General features: G+C 43.3%; 1 protein-coding gene across 1 annotated transcript; it reads right to left on the bottom strand.

Annotated features, from left to right (window-relative positions):
• Positions 1-5,445: 5,445 nt before the first annotated feature.
• Positions 5,446-14,379, bottom strand: LOC103905138 (thiamine transporter 2). The gene is made up of 6 exons (XM_019474019.1): positions 14,363-14,379; positions 11,491-11,656; positions 10,342-11,158; positions 8,638-8,830; positions 6,787-6,928; positions 5,446-5,625 (listed from the first exon to the last, which is right to left on the bottom strand). The coding sequence occupies exons 2-6, from the start codon at positions 11,638-11,640 to the stop codon at positions 5,446-5,448; spliced, it is 1,482 nt and encodes a 493-aa protein (XP_019329564.1). The 5' UTR covers positions 11,641-11,656; positions 14,363-14,379.
• Positions 14,380-14,951: the final 572 nt, after the last annotated feature.

Here is a 14,951-nt window from a genome sequence, read left to right on the forward strand (position 1 = left end):
AAGTTTGACCTTCTGCAAAAGAGGTGAGTCCTTAGTCTTTTTCCAGAGCATCTTAAATATGAGTCTCTAGATAAAATATACCTGTATTATTGAACACTTTATCTCCCCTTCAGTTACTGCTGTAAGACTTAATGCTTTAAGCCTTTTAATTATTACTTAAGAGAATAGTTACGTACCTCTTCAATCGTTAGGTTTTTGTCTGGTCCGGTTAGATAAGGAGTGAGAAAAGATTCCGATGGCCTCATTGTGGAGAAAAATCCGTTCGCACAGATGATCAGCGTGGGATAAATCCAGCTGCGGCCGACGGCTTCCTTCCAGCAATCCATAGTCTACCTAAAAAAAAAAAAAAGGTAGTGAAGAAATGAGCACACCAGGAATTTATAAAGATGCTCTTCACAGTTGGTAAAAACTCATTTGTAAGTTTACTTTTTAACTAACCCTACTTCAGCTAATGTTTCTTTCGCTAAACCTGCCAGTGATCGCAGATGCAGCTTGTAAATGAACAACTTGGATCAAGGTGCATTGGTGGTGGTAAATGCCAGCCTCTGTATCATCTATCAAAGGTTGTTCTTAATGATGTACTTAGAATCGATTGGATGTATCGTAGTGGAAGAATGAAGTTCCATTACAGTCTCATTTCTGAATAAATGAGCGGCCAAACTGTGAGATTAAAGCTCAGTCTCGGCATGCTCGGAGGCTTTTTTCCTGTTGATTTGCAGCCTGAGAGCCAAGTGGAACAATGAAAGTGCAAGCCTTTTTGCAGACAACAAAAGCCACCAGCCAGCTCGCAACCCATTGTGAGCTCGGTTTCTTCAAAATACTTTAATACTCGTCATATTTCTTGCACTCCTGTCATTTGAGTGGGTAAATAAAGATGCGGAAACTATCTGCTCGTGGTACCTGCTCAGACTTAGAAAAGAGGAACCTCGATTCACTTTTGAAAGCGATCAAAAGGAAAAGCATGGGACTTGTTTCTTCACGGTAGTTGGCAGCAAAAAGAAGTCTAAAGAGATTTGGCGTTTTAAAGCTTATTTTACTTGTTTTGCTTTAGAAAGTCAATTCCACTGTTCCTGGAAAACAAGTGAAACAATGTTCTGAAACCATAAAAGAATGACAGCAAAGCACTGACTAATGTTTAATCAAGCTGTTACAAGCTATTTCTTTTAAATTGTTGAATTCCATTTTATAGCAGGCACTTTATCAAAAGTGCTTCTACTTGCACTGAGAGACTATATATTTTATTAAAACTTAGCATAAATAGTATGTTATTAAGGTAGTATTTCTGTGACCTCAGAGGAAGGTTACAAAAACCAACCCTAACCTTGAAACTTGATTTCAAATGATTGCCTCTTACAAATCATTGTATCTACATATCAAAAAATAGCCCGCTTTATCCTTAACTCTTTATATCTGCTTTAAAATCCTTTGCTGTCTGTTATCTCTTCAAAATAAAAATATAATAAACCCCGGACTGATCAATGACATCAGCATAAATCTTGGATCCCTTCCAAATGCGCTGAGCAAGTGAGTGGCCAGCACGCTTCCAAATAACTCCGAAGGTAATACATTACCTGTCAAAGCTGTGGCTGTGGTACGTTTGCCGTGGATTCCTGTGCAGTCCTCTCCTAGGATGACTTTCTGTCTTGTAGAAGTCAGAAACCACCCTTTAGGATTGGAGGCGGTAAGAAATTTCTGTGTCTTATTGTTTCCTAAAAGTCCTTTCTAAACTGGATAAAATGTTAACAGAAATTTAAATAATAATAATAATAATAATTCATCACAGCTCTTCTTGTTTGCAGGACTTGGCCATGAAGGTTGCAGGGGCAGCTTTCTCCTTTACAGGTTTTGTCAGCAAACTGAGTTCTAATTTTAAGATAAAGCTTTAAGACTCGCAGTAGCTAATGATTAATAAAAACTGACATGGCAAGAAGGCAATCACTTGATTGCTTTTTTGTGTTAATAAATACCTTTAAAAGCTCTGGTCTCTGATTCATGGGTAAGACACAGCACCCATTTTACGGTCTGGGCTGACACTGACCCTCCCCGGCGCACAGCACGGTGGCCTCTGGGCTCATGGCGTCTCTGCTGACTGTCCCGGCATTGCTGGGGCTGCGGGGAGGTAGGACATCGAATACCACGTACTATTAGCTAGCCAGGAATTACTTCTATATAAGGACCAATCTGTCACTTAAGGGCAAATGGACAAGAAGATAAGAACCTTCTAAATCTAGCTTCTAAGCTAAAAAATCAGAACTGCTTCAGAGAAATGCTGCTGCTGCTTTGCTTTCCTTTACCCAACTTTTTAGACTGGACTCCCTATGTCTTCCAAGGTTCATCAGAGGAGGGAGTTGACCCTGAAGCCTGTTGGTGGGACGTGTGTTGACGCTGGGAGCAAATGCTGTGGCCCTGGCAGGAGGGGCCCCACGTGCTACGCAGAGCAGCTTTGCGAGCTGGACAGAGCCCGGTCTTTTTCCACAGGTATGGAAACTCGTCGCACTGCTTCTAGTGTGTAGTGCAACCAGGCAGGCAAGCGTTCAGAGAAGCCAGGCTTGCCTCTGCCTCCGTGCTTCATTCTCTTTCTTTACCAATGGCTTCTGAGAAAGGAAAAGAACCATGGGGAAGATGCTGCTGGGTAGGTCTACCGGCCTGCTTGAAAGGTGGCTGCTGACTAGCATTTCTCTGGTAACCCACGCGGTTCTTGGTTTAATACCTGCTTGCTTTGAATACAGATACAATTTGTTTGCTCCTGGTTGGCCAGAACTGGCCTTATCTCACTGGACTGTATCTTCATGGATGACTTGTGCCCAAACCCGCTGATGTTTCAGAGGTAGTTAGTGTTGTATTTAGAGGGGGTTGTAGCTATGGGGTGCGATGTGCTCAGCTCGGGATTTCCATGTTTACATGGAATCCTTTAGCACGCTGGGAGAAAGATAAGCACTTAATACTAAAAGCTGCAAGGAGAGGTGGGTTTGTTCAGAGCTTCCTTTTCCTGCAGAACTACAGAGCCTGCGGTTCCAGCCTTGCTCATAACCTGGCAAGCCTCAACTACCTCCTCTCCGAAGAGTGTGTGTGTGTGTATGTACGTGAACGCACAGGTAGATGTGTACATCCTACTGTTTTGGATGAAATCTCTGACTGATTTGCAGCTGAAAACCCAGAGTAATGTAAGGCCTTACCTTTCTCTTGCTGTTGTTTCCGCCTCCAATGTGTCATGTCTTTCCTAACACTCCTAAGAGCTGCCCTCTTCCTTCCCTATTCCTTCCCCCCCCCTTCGTCCCCGCAATGCTCCTCCCAACTCCCAACCTCAGAGTCTTTCATTTGGAAATTTGAGAGAATAGGAATAGATTTTTTTCTTTTTAAGTCTTATCTGTTTTCTGAAGATAGTGTTCTCTGCAGCTGTGAACAAAATACGTGGTGTCTGCTTGGTTCCTTTGCTCCTTAGTGGCATCCCATATATGCGGAAAGCAGTGAGCTCTGACCAGTTCGGAATAGAAGAATTTTTATGGTTGTTTCTACCAGTTTTTCTAGCTCCTTTCCTGCAGCTTACCACTGCCATTATTTTTTTAATAAGAGCAAAAAGTTTCACATGTTGCTGATTCCTTCCCTTTTGTCAGATGCTACATAGAGAGAAATATTTGTTAACTTTCTGTACCAAAGGCAGTCGAAGACCATGGAGCTGGAAATACCAAATTCCTCTTTTTCATTTAAACACAAACTCTAGTTAGCTTTTAGTCCAGGACTGGCACCTAGTTCTTTAACTAAATGCCTCGAAAGAAGATTCCTGCTCACAAGGAAAAGTAAAACAAAATAGTCCTTGCTCTACTGGACTTTGTCCCCCTTTCTTCAGGCAGGAATATCATGCCCTCTGTTCTGCAGTAATAAAAGATATTTACTGCTTAGCGGAGACTAAGTACATCTCCCGCTTTTGCAGCTGCATTGGTTAAGCTGTTCTGCTTAGAGCCAGTTTACAACAAAGAATGTCCGCACCGTGCACAATAGTAAACAAAAAGCCTAGAAAATTGGCTGGGTTCGTTTGGTCAAATCCTACTGCTGCTTCTTGTGACTCGAAACAAATTGCTTGTCTCCCGCCTGCTCTCGCCTCTGGGCAGTTTGGCTAGTTGCAGCTTCTGACAGTTGTATGAAAAGCACATATGTCTGTACAAATGATAGCTTGTGTCTCTGCAGGAAAAAATTTAATCTGTAAATGCTAAGTGTTTTCTATTTTTATTAGTTAGATGTAGGTATTGGAAGCTAGAAGCAAACAGCAGTACAGAAATAACTTCAACATACGGATATAATTTATATTAAATTAGGCATTCACTATGCAAACTCATTTATGGTCTCTTTTTTCTTCTCCTGGACTAACTGTCCTTTGTGCCGGACTAAATTAGCCGTAGGACTTGAAGCGTCTTGATAAATTCTGAGATGCTGACCCTGCCAACTCCTTGGCCAAGATCAGTGGACCTCCCTCTTGGCACTCAAAAGCACACATGATGCTAGCTTTTTGTTTCAGTTACAAATCTGCTTGGATATTCGTGTTAATCTGGAATTTTCCTGTGCGGAATCAGCCAAATTGCTCCACAATGTACTTCTCTGGTTTTAGTCCATACTACTCAATCCCTTTGATTTTATTTCTTTTTTTTTTTCTTTTCCTGTTGAAACGGGAAGACGCTCAGGCCTGAATTTAATTTTACTGGAAGCACAAGGAAAGGAGTGGGGCCCTTTCGTTTTGTTTTGACTCTGAAGTTTTTCCCTTCTGGGCTGAGGTTGCTATGGACTCAGTACAGTGTTTAGGTTGCAGCTTTCAAATGTGCGCCAAGCACCAATTGTGGCTTAGCAGTGTTTTAGCGGACCTTCTCGGATAGGTTGTGCAAACCCTGCTTTTCTGCACCGTCGTGTGCAGAAGGCCCGCTTCTGACGTGGGCTTTTCAATTAGAAGGGAGGGGTCTGTCACCGAATCGCCTGTAGTTAGGTAGGAAAGAATACAACGCCGCAAACACAATCCCTTCTTCCTTGGTTCAGAACAAGGTATGTGCGAAGGGGGGGATAGACCCTTCACCCACACGCATGAGCAAATGTGCACGGAAGCAGCTTGCCAACGCCGTATACGAGAGCTAGAACAAGCAAGGCGGGGTGAGCTCTGATCTTTGCCGTCGTGCACAGTGGGATGCCAAGGTGGCCGCTCTGTTCTTGTGTATAAATTACTGCTGTTGAGCTATTTATAGGCAAGTAAATAAGAATCTAAAGCAACTTATCTTTTCTTCTTGGTACAGTGCCATTATGGTGATCTCTTAGCTGGCATATGTTGTAATGAAGTGCTGTAATGATTCAGCGTAGCTTTTCAGGGCTGTGTTGTACGTTCATCTTGCACTGCTGTTCCTGCATGCTGCAGCAGGAGCTCTTCTCCCACGAGGGCCTGGCCACGTGAGCCTGTCTGCCTGACTCCTACAGCCGTGTCGTATAGCCAGGTACAATCTGCTCTTTTGATGCGTGTTCAGCACGGTTCAGATGCTCTTTGCAAGATCTTGCTATTTTCCTTTTGCATTTGCTTGACACAAGCAGGCAAATGCTTCTGATCGAGAAAATCCCAGCTATGACTGCAAAGTAGCTGCCATAAATTAAAAACTAGGAGGGGGAGAGAAAAAGGCAGAAGAATTAATGAGAAGCACATTTGGGAAACGCTGCTGCTTCTGGAGATGGCAGATACTCTAATATTATTTGTTTACCTGCGTTCTGGCACAGTTTCTCTACGTTCAAGTTTTTCCTTTTGTGATTAAGCAAAAATCTTAGCTTTTCCAGCAAACAGCAGATCTTTGAGGAATGAAGAACTGCCCCTTGCTTCCAATCCTTATGCCTCTTAATAAACATCAGAGGCGGGGAGGGATAGGTCCTTTTTTGCTCTTACTTGCACATTTCAGTGCTGTCACCACACTGGCTTCAGTAAATATGCCATGACTTTGTATCAATATTTCCATCAACAGTGGCAAAGCTATTTATGAAGTCCTACATATTCCTGTCCTTAATTTTAAAGTTTTAATTTTTAGTGTTTAATTCATTCTTTAATCTTTTAAAGTAACTTTTGCCTTCTCTGTGCAGAATATCTGAATAGCTTTAGTCTTCCTCAAATCCATGGGAGTAGGAAGCTGCCCCAGCTGAGATCCCACCTGAGAAAATGCAGAAGTCAGTGCATCTCAGTTGACTCCAACATGAGTGGAATTGCGCTGACTGAAGTTAGGGACACTGTTGTGAGATAGGATGTCCCACCCCAAATTAAGTGCCCAAACTACGGGCAGAAAACTCTGTTATTCACGTTGAGATACAGACCAGGTTTGCTCCTGAGCTGGAATTAGAAGGCAGGTGTCGTTTTCACTTGAGCTGAAGTAACTCCAAGAATCTAGGCTGTGTCTCATGGCCTTGAACTCCCCTAACAACAGGCGGTCATGTTGGTTCTGCATCTGAGAAAACCAGCCTGAATTTTTGGGCAGAGAAGATGTAATTCAGTGTCCTATTAATTAGCAGAAGCTGGTCAGATAGCAGGGCCTGACTATTTACGTTCTGGTGTATCTGCCTTTAAAGAGTCAGAGACCAGCATCTGTAATCCTAAATGCTGCACTAGAAGGCAGAAGGGAAGAATGATGGCCAACACAAGGGAAGAGCAAGATGTCTAGATTTCTATAGAAGAAAGAGGGAATTAAATTGTCCTTTGGCATAGCAATTTCTTTCTTGGTAAACTTTTGAAGATGAATTGGCTAAGCAGTAAATAGGAAGTAAGTTAATAGCACTTACCTGAGTCACTATGTCCAGTTCCAGGCCTCTTGAATCCACGACGACTACTGTAAGAATGGTCTGAATCACCAGCGCAACGAAGTTGTTGAATCCAAACATCAAGGCATAGCGTTCCATGCTCAGATTGACTGCAATCTGGAACCTAATGTGAGTCTGCCAGGTCAGTTACTTCACACTGGGTGGAAAGCTGTTGCTCTTCATTTAGTTGATGAAGAGAAACGATTCACGCAGATGATATATCAAGGACGGAGGAAATGGTGCTTCATTTGTTTGTTTGCTTCCTTGCTTTCTCTAAAAAAAAAGTCTGGACGACTATACTATATTTTGATGTTTTTGTACTTGTCTGTGTTGCTTTTCCAAACCGTGTTACCGGATGATCTGCTTTATCTAGTAGAATATCGGATCTCTTTAACCTTCCCCTTTGTTCCTTCTCTACCTTCACAGGCCATGCCAGACAGGTTGTAAAGTCTCCATGGTTGGAGGCTTTCAAAGACCTGGCCAGACAAAACCGTGACCTCATCTGGCATTGGCAGGAGTTCTGCCCTGGCTGGGAGGTTGGGCTAAAAGGTCACTACGGGTGTCTTCTAACCAACTTTTCTGTGATGATGCAAATCGCTCTTTGCTTTATGGCTTGACAGCGGAGGTAGCACACTGTTTATTTCTGTCAAGATCCTGTAGATTCTCCTTGCAATATCTTTTTTGACAATAATCAGAACATCTTTCCTTGCAATATTTACCTCCAAAGTTCCTATCTGAACAAAAGGGTGTTATTCCTGCAGTACTCTTTTCATTGATTTTTAGCAGGGTTTTTTGTGCAAGCTTTTACTTTTTTTTTGCATCATAGTTTTAGCAGTTTTTTTAAAATGGTATCTGAATAATTTTGTGTTTTGACATAAGAGTGCATCTGGTATTTTTGTTAATGAAATAGTGTGGTATGTCTAAAGACATTCCAATCAATAAAATAACTGGAGTAATAAAAATGTTTTCTATTTATTACACAGATTATATATAATCTTTGTTATTTACATTATTTTCATTTTTCTAATTCTGACAACAGAATAGCTTGGTCTCCTAAGAGATCTTGTCTGAGTTTGTATGTCCAATGTTCTCTTTTATTTCTTCTTTACATCATAATATCATTAAGGATTATATGTATAAAGTTATTTTGGGGAACACTGTTATTTTGGGGAACACTGTGCCAAACCTTTTCTCGCATTCATGCAGTTTGTACACTTCTTAGCATGCTATAAAGTGCATCAGCGAGGTGGTCTAGACATAAGGGGATGTTAAAGGATGGTCGTCAAGGCATGCTTGTCCCTATTGTTCACTTTGCATCTTCCATGCCAGGCAGGAGGAAAACAGCTTATATGTTTTGCTGTTACCATTGCCTTCAGTAAGCCAAATCTTTTCTCGCATTCATGCAGTTTGTACACTTCTTAGCATGCTATAAAGTGCATCAGCGAGGTGGTCTAGACATAAGGGGATGTTAAAGGATGGTCGTCAAGGCATGCTTGTCCCTATTGTTCACTTTGCATCTTCCATGCCAGGCAGGAGGAAAACAGCTTATATGTTTTGCTGTTACCATTGCCTTCAGTAATAAAGATACCTTGTACCTTGACTGATTTCTGCCTAGGTAAATGTTCAATGTCCTTTTGATAATTTTTCTTTTACGGTTGTTTAGAAGAATGAAAACAACATAACTAGACATTTAAGTGTCCTTGTCTTTACCTAAACAGTTATGTCTAGCGTTAGATCAGCTACCTCTGAGTAAAAGGAGGGATGCCCAAAGTAAACTTAAAGTACGGCTAGTATTCTGTGCATAATGGCAGCACTGTAAGGTTTTATACTTACGTTGCTATTGTAATGAGGAGCATATAGCATGCTTTGAAAATGAGATAGCCGGCGTAACATGCCCAGATGTTGGTAGTGAAGTGCATGAGAAGTAGAGAACCAGCATCTATTGCAGAGAAGATCCCTAAAGCCAGCTCTCCAAAGAGGTCCCAGTTAATTTTCATATATTGTACTACAAAAGATGTTACCGAGCCTAGAAAAAGAGAAAAAAAACACGTAAATGTTGTATCTGTTCTACAGCCTGTATCACCAGGTCTTGCCACCCTCACATGCCGAAAGGCAATGCTGAATAATGAAGCAGAGTAGTTCTGAAGTGTTTTGAAAGCATTCCTAATCGCTTCTGAAGTCGTGCAGATGACTGGTCATTTTTCGACAACTGCATAAATCAAGCCTCTGCCATTCCTTTCTCAATGTTTTATTCCACTTTGCAGGAAAAACTGTTATGTAGAAGGATTCATTATTTAGCTGTCTGTACCCGGCATGCATCTCTAGGGAGAGAATTAGGAACACGGTTTGGAGCTCAAGAACAATTCTTCCAGCTTCTACTAGCTTACTTTATAGCTAAGCTAGTAAACCTTCTAGCTTAACGGTTTAGCTCTGTGCAGCTCATAAAGGGGCTAAGCTGCCAAAAAAGGGACTGTTGTGAGGCATCAAGTGAGTATATTCAGGGAAATGAGAAAGGATAGGCACTGCTTGCTTTTGGTGGGCCTGCTACAAAGACGCATCTGTTGTGAAGGTAAGCCACCTGACTATCCATCTTAGGGGTCTCATACAATTTTAAAACTTCTACACCTCTACATTGAGAAATAGCCAATTCCATGAGAAAGAGGAATTCATCAAGGAGTAGACGCTACAGGAGTTAAGTGCTTCTAATTTGCGATTCAGTTGGTCTATTTAGTTGCCTACCTCCAGACGAGAGCAATTTTTTAACTTAGAAGTACCTGTTTCTCCTTAATGGCTGTAAGGGTAACCTGAATGACGAGGTATGATGTAGACATGTTTATTTTCCTTGGTGGGTCACACCCCGATGTCTTGTGCAAGTTCTCTACAGCAGCACAATATAAATATGTGAAACGCTGCCAAGCCAGGGTGGTATCCTTTGATGTTAACCTTTCATTAACATTGCTTTGCTTGTGTGGTGTGGGCATCTGCTTCCGGTGCAAAAGCATAATGGTTAACGTCAGTAGCGTCATGAATTCAAGAAGCTCTTTTTCTGCAACTCTCTGTATCTTGGAATGACTAAAATTCTTCTTTCTGTCCTGCTGCACAAGAGTATTTCACTAGAAAATGGTCTTAATGAGAGGATTATGTTCTTTTTGTGTAAGACATTTCTGAAAAAATTCTCTCATCTGTGTGAGCTACCACCATTGTTATGGGAACTGTGGGATACTTTGGGGAAAAAAAATCCCCAACAACCTCATCCAAAGAAACACAGGTGCCTCTGAATGGATTTATCAGCTGGGTGTAAAGTCTGTGTGACTTGTACACTCTGTGCATACTAGTAGGATAAAGTTGGGTGTCCCAGCGCTAAAGAAAAAATGCATAGCTCACATTTGAACCGTTTTGTACATCAAAGAATGTACTTGAATGCGCAGTGCATACACTGGCTTCCTGGAGCGTCTGCAGTGGAACGGCACTTTAAAAGTATTCTAAAGTAAAACTTTAGAGACTGCCTTTGTGATCGATGCTTAGACACTGACTTACTCAGAAAAGTTGCTATTGCTTCAACGGCTCCGTTGTACACTGCAGAGCTGTGAGAGGGGGCTCTGAAGTCCCACAGCACTTGGATATAATTCAGAACCTGGTTAAAGCCTGCCGTAGCCAGAGCCCACCACAGGGACCAGTAGAGAAGTTTCCTAGAGCTGTAGCAATCCCTCAGGTCCTTGCTCAGCTGCAGCAGTACCCTGAGCATGTGATTCTGGGGCTCGGCGTTACCGGCCTGCTGTTCGGGTGCCGGTCCCCTGTCGGCAGACACGGAGCCCTTGTCCTCTTGGCAGCTCGATGGCCTGTCGGAGCCGACCGTAGGCACACCTTTGTCTGGTCCCGGGAGGGTTTCTGAGACGTCTTTCCTGTGGAAGAACATACTCTTTTGAGGCATTGGGAGGAAAAAGGAGCACAGGAATGCCAGGGACACGGAAGCCAAAGTAATGGCATTAAGGTGAAAGTAGGAGACATCTGCTAAGGAAACCAGCAGCTGTCCCAGCACGGCGGCAACGGTGGCTGCAACAAGAGTGATACTTCTGCAATAGCTCGTCACTCTCTGATAGTGATCGGTGCTGACGACGCTGTAGATGTAGGCGTAATAGGCGACCTCGGTGGCTGTCACCATCCCGTAGAAGAATTCCACCGCCTGCATGGCCGCCACTCCGTGTGCGAAGAGGAGCAAGAGCCACGTGATGATGAAGCTGACGCCCTGGAGGAGGAGGACGGGCTTGTAGCGCACGTAGTCTGTAATCAGGAAGACTGGGAAAAGGAGTGCAAGGTAGGAGTACGTCCAAACTGGGAAAATATGGTTGGTAACCTGGAAGAGAAGAGGAAATCTCTGTGTTGTTGTTATTGGGGAAAAGAAGATCATTTATTTTAAATGGCTTTGTAGAGGGAAGTCTTTTCTCTGAAGGAATTAATAAAATATATAACCACACTGAAGCGGCCTGTGACTGCTGAGCAGGGAAATAGATCTTGAATCCATTAAATGGATCTTTTATTTATGCCATCTGCTGCAAATTGTAATCTGCCAAAGCTGGTTACAGTTGTGCTTTTTTGGGTTTTCATCTTTGTTTAAAACTTCGTTTAAAGTTTTACTTTTTTATTTTTGCTGTTCCATATAAAAGAAAAGGCAGAGTAAAGCCATACCTCATCTATGGTCAGGTTTTTATCTGGTCCTGTTAGATAGGGTGTTAGGAAAGGTTCTGATGGTTTCATCATGTAGAAGAATCCATAGAGGCAGAGGATCAGGGTGGGAAAAGTCCAGGTGTTGCTTTCCTCTTGCTTCCAGCAGCCCATGGCCTCTGCAGCAAAGCTGAGGAGGAAGTTTGTTAGAAGGATGATACTGCCTGTGCACGCGCAAAGATGTCTTGTAATTGATTTTTATTTTGTGGTTTCTAATGCTAAGGAGTGCTCTTTAGAGATTGGCAGTTGGAAAACATTTTTCTTCATAACTTTAAAGTGAACAGCTTTTCCTTACATTTGTCTGCTGTTTCTCTGTCTTTGTAGATAGTGTATAAAGAATGACTTGGAAGATCTTTCACCTGGGAGACAAATCACACTGTCATTCAATCTGCACTGACCGAGTTAACCACAGGAAAAGCCTTTCTAGACAAAAGTCGCTGAAGACAGCCGAGCACTGAGATTTCACTCACCATCGTGACTGTTCATAGCCAAGCACCTTGTTGAATGACAAGTAACTAGTTCACAATTGCTTCTTTTTTTTTTTCTCCTTCGCCTCCTAGAAGTGCATGGCTTTCCTGGTACGGAGAGCTGGTAACTCTGGAGCTTAGCAGATGAGAATCACTAACAAATACAAAAAGGATGTCAAGCCAGATCCTCAGCTGGAATTAACTGCGTCGGAAGTCCAGTTCGGATGCAGACATCCTATTTTCAGTCTATAAAAAACATTTGTGGTCACTGAAGGTAACAGTTCACGCTAAAATGAAACGAAGCAGGTATTTTTGTTCTTGTCTCTAGCTGAGACTTATGGAATAAATTAAACTTTGCAACTCTGCTGGACAGAGCCCAAAGAAACGTCAAAATGGGTGTAATAGGGGGCACGCAAAGGAAACAGACAGTAAGTTATACTCCATGTTCATGTTGGTATAGGCAATGTCAGGAATCTAAACCTGTACAATTTATCTTTTGGAGCCCTCTGGAGGGTGCTTGTTACCAGCTGGGATTTCCATCACTCTGCTTTTGACTTTTACCTATTTACCTCCTGAGAACATTTTTTTTTTTTTCTTCCCAGGCAAAAGTTTTAATCTTAAAAATGAAGTATTTTGCAGGCAGTGTTTTTCCTCAAACTTTTTTGTAAAAGCTGATAAAAGATCTCTTCCAAAACAGCCAAAAAAGTTCATGTACCTGTTGACTACATCACTCCAGACTGGATGGGCGGAGGATCCTCTTACAGGGTGTGATATATGTGTAAGGCAGCAGGCATTACGCATCTTCTTTTCTAACTTCACACCATGATAGCACATTTTACTAATGGTCTGATGCACTAAGAAATGGGTGCAGATCAAAGGGAATTTGAATTATTTCATTTTATGCATAACGGCTGAAACCATTGACATTACAGGATTTACAGCAGAAATGAACTTAGCTCTGTGTCAGCTCTGCGGTGTGAACCACTAGAGGGCAAGATGGCCCCAGCAAAGGAAAAATGTGTATGGGGGGAATGTGAGACACATTCAGAGCGCTCAAGGAAAGAAGCGTTTCTGCCCCTCGTTCCTCCCCAGGTGTTGTAATAGCTTCTGCTGCAGACGTGGCTTTGGCAGGACCAGTTTTGGCCCTGCCCAGGATCACACTCACTTAGTCACCATAACATCCCCTCGCTCTCCTTTCACATGATAATCATTAAAGTGTTACAGCACCCTAATGCTGTGTGAATGCCTCATGTGGTACCAAGAAGTTCTGAGAAAGGCATCAAGAAGAGGAGGGATGAAGAGCATCTCTAGCACTGTAATGAAGAACATCTGTACAAATTAGCTCTGTGACTTAGCCAGGTTATATTTTTCACTTTGCCAGCCTAGGTTCTCTGCCCCAGTCTGTTTCAGGTCTTGCCATGTTTGCTCTCCCCCCGGCAGGCTGCATGACACAAAGGCAGCAGGTCTCATGGATCCTTTCAAAATATCCCGCCCCTTGGGAGGTGAGCGGGGCAAACTGCTGTATTCCCAGGGCTCACAGGGCGCAGTGTGCTGCACCTCTGATGCTGCTCATCTGTGGCAGGGCTGTGCCATCGCGTGCAGTAATTTCTGTTTTGAGCTATGTACAGAAAAACTTCAGGTGTGCCCCGGTCACTGCACCCCTCCAGTCCCAGCACATGCACTGTTTGGGGTCTTCTGCTAGACATACACCTCTTTTCTGTAGGTTTACTCTTTGAGGCACCTGTGTTAGGCTGGCAGATAAGTCAGATGAGAAGTTTCCCACCTGATTTAAGCAGCTGTGCAGGAAGAACCTGCCACTGGTGCTGAGCTGGGAAATGCAGTGGGCTGAGGGCTTGCAGAGGCAGCCCGCTCTGCCCTTGGGGAGTGGGAGGTGGGTGCCGCTCTGTCTGCTGCGGGGTGTGCGCTCACCTCACACCCCAGCCCTTCGCAGTTGGTGAAGGGCTCTGCTGCAGCCCCAGCTCAGCTCTGCTGGCTGCTGGTATAACTGCTCCCTTCTGCATTCATAGCCACAAACCTCTGACGACGAGATCCGTACCTTGGTGCGTAAGGGGGAGGGATCCAACTTGTTCCCATTCAGTCACCCCTTATGGTCAATTTGTCTTTTATAACTCTAGGGTTTTTCTTAACTTTTGGAGAGATGGTGGGATGCTCTGGTGTCATTCTCAAGCAAAACCTCCTCTGTTTCTTGTTTTCCCCATCAATTCTTGGTTAGTGCTGGAGCTGTCCGCTCTTCTCCCACACAGCCTGACCCAGCCCCCCAGTTCCTCACCGGACTGCTCTCTTCTTTCCTCCCTCTTTCCCTTGTCACTGCAGGATTTCTGATTTCCAAGGTTCATATATAATCTTACCTTGTCTGCTGGAGCTCTTTCTTTTTTACTTCCAAGGGAAAGGTCCCTTTTTAGTATCCCCAGTCTTTCTTCTGGCTGTCCTGTGTGTATTGCAGCTACTGGACTCTATTTGGTTTTTGTGCTTTTCCTGTTCTTCTGGTATTTCAGCTTGCTCTGACGCCTCCTTTGAAAACATTTCCAGCTGGCCTTCTTTCAGCATCCACTTTCAGCACCCTTAAAGGAACAGACAGATAATCCTGGCTTGTCCTTGCCCAAAGGCAGTAGTAGATCGAGACCCAAACTACGGGTTTGGTGCTTGACTGGCACAAAAGCAATCCTGTTCTCACAGAATTTTGTCTATGTGGCTTGGGACCCGCCTGGGCCAGGAACTGATCTATATTAAAGATGGAGCAGTAGCTATGCATGGGTAATGACAGAGATGAGGGAGAACAAATACCAGTGTCGTAAGGTTTAAATGTTTCTCCACTGGGGTTTCATACTATTCTCGCAGGTTTAAAAAGTAAAACACTCTGCTCTGCTTCCCCTTGACTGTTTGTTAGCGAATTTCTCAGATCTTTTGCTTAGGCAGGTTCTCGCAGTCCTACTGAAG

The sequence above is a fragment of the Aptenodytes forsteri genome, unplaced genomic scaffold, assembly GCF_000699145.1.
Source record: "Aptenodytes forsteri isolate BGI_AS27 unplaced genomic scaffold, ASM69914v1 Scaffold184, whole genome shotgun sequence".
In the NCBI taxonomy this organism is placed as follows: domain Eukaryota; kingdom Metazoa; phylum Chordata; class Aves; order Sphenisciformes; family Spheniscidae; genus Aptenodytes; species Aptenodytes forsteri.

Bases quoted from the DNA above. Each gene is read 5' to 3' on its own strand.
- LOC103905138 (XM_019474019.1), bottom strand. From the start codon at position 11,640: ATGGGCTGCTGGAAGCAAGAGGAAAGCAACACCTGGACTTTTCCCACC. The intron at 8,831-10,341 runs GTAAGTCAGTGT...CTCTTTTTCTAG, and splicing joins AGCAATAGCAACTTTTCTGA to GCTCGGTAACATCTTTTGTA. The intron at 5,626-6,786 runs GTAAGTGCTATT...TCCCCCTCCTAG, and splicing joins AACTGGACATAGTGACTCAG to TTTTTAATTTATGGCAGCTA.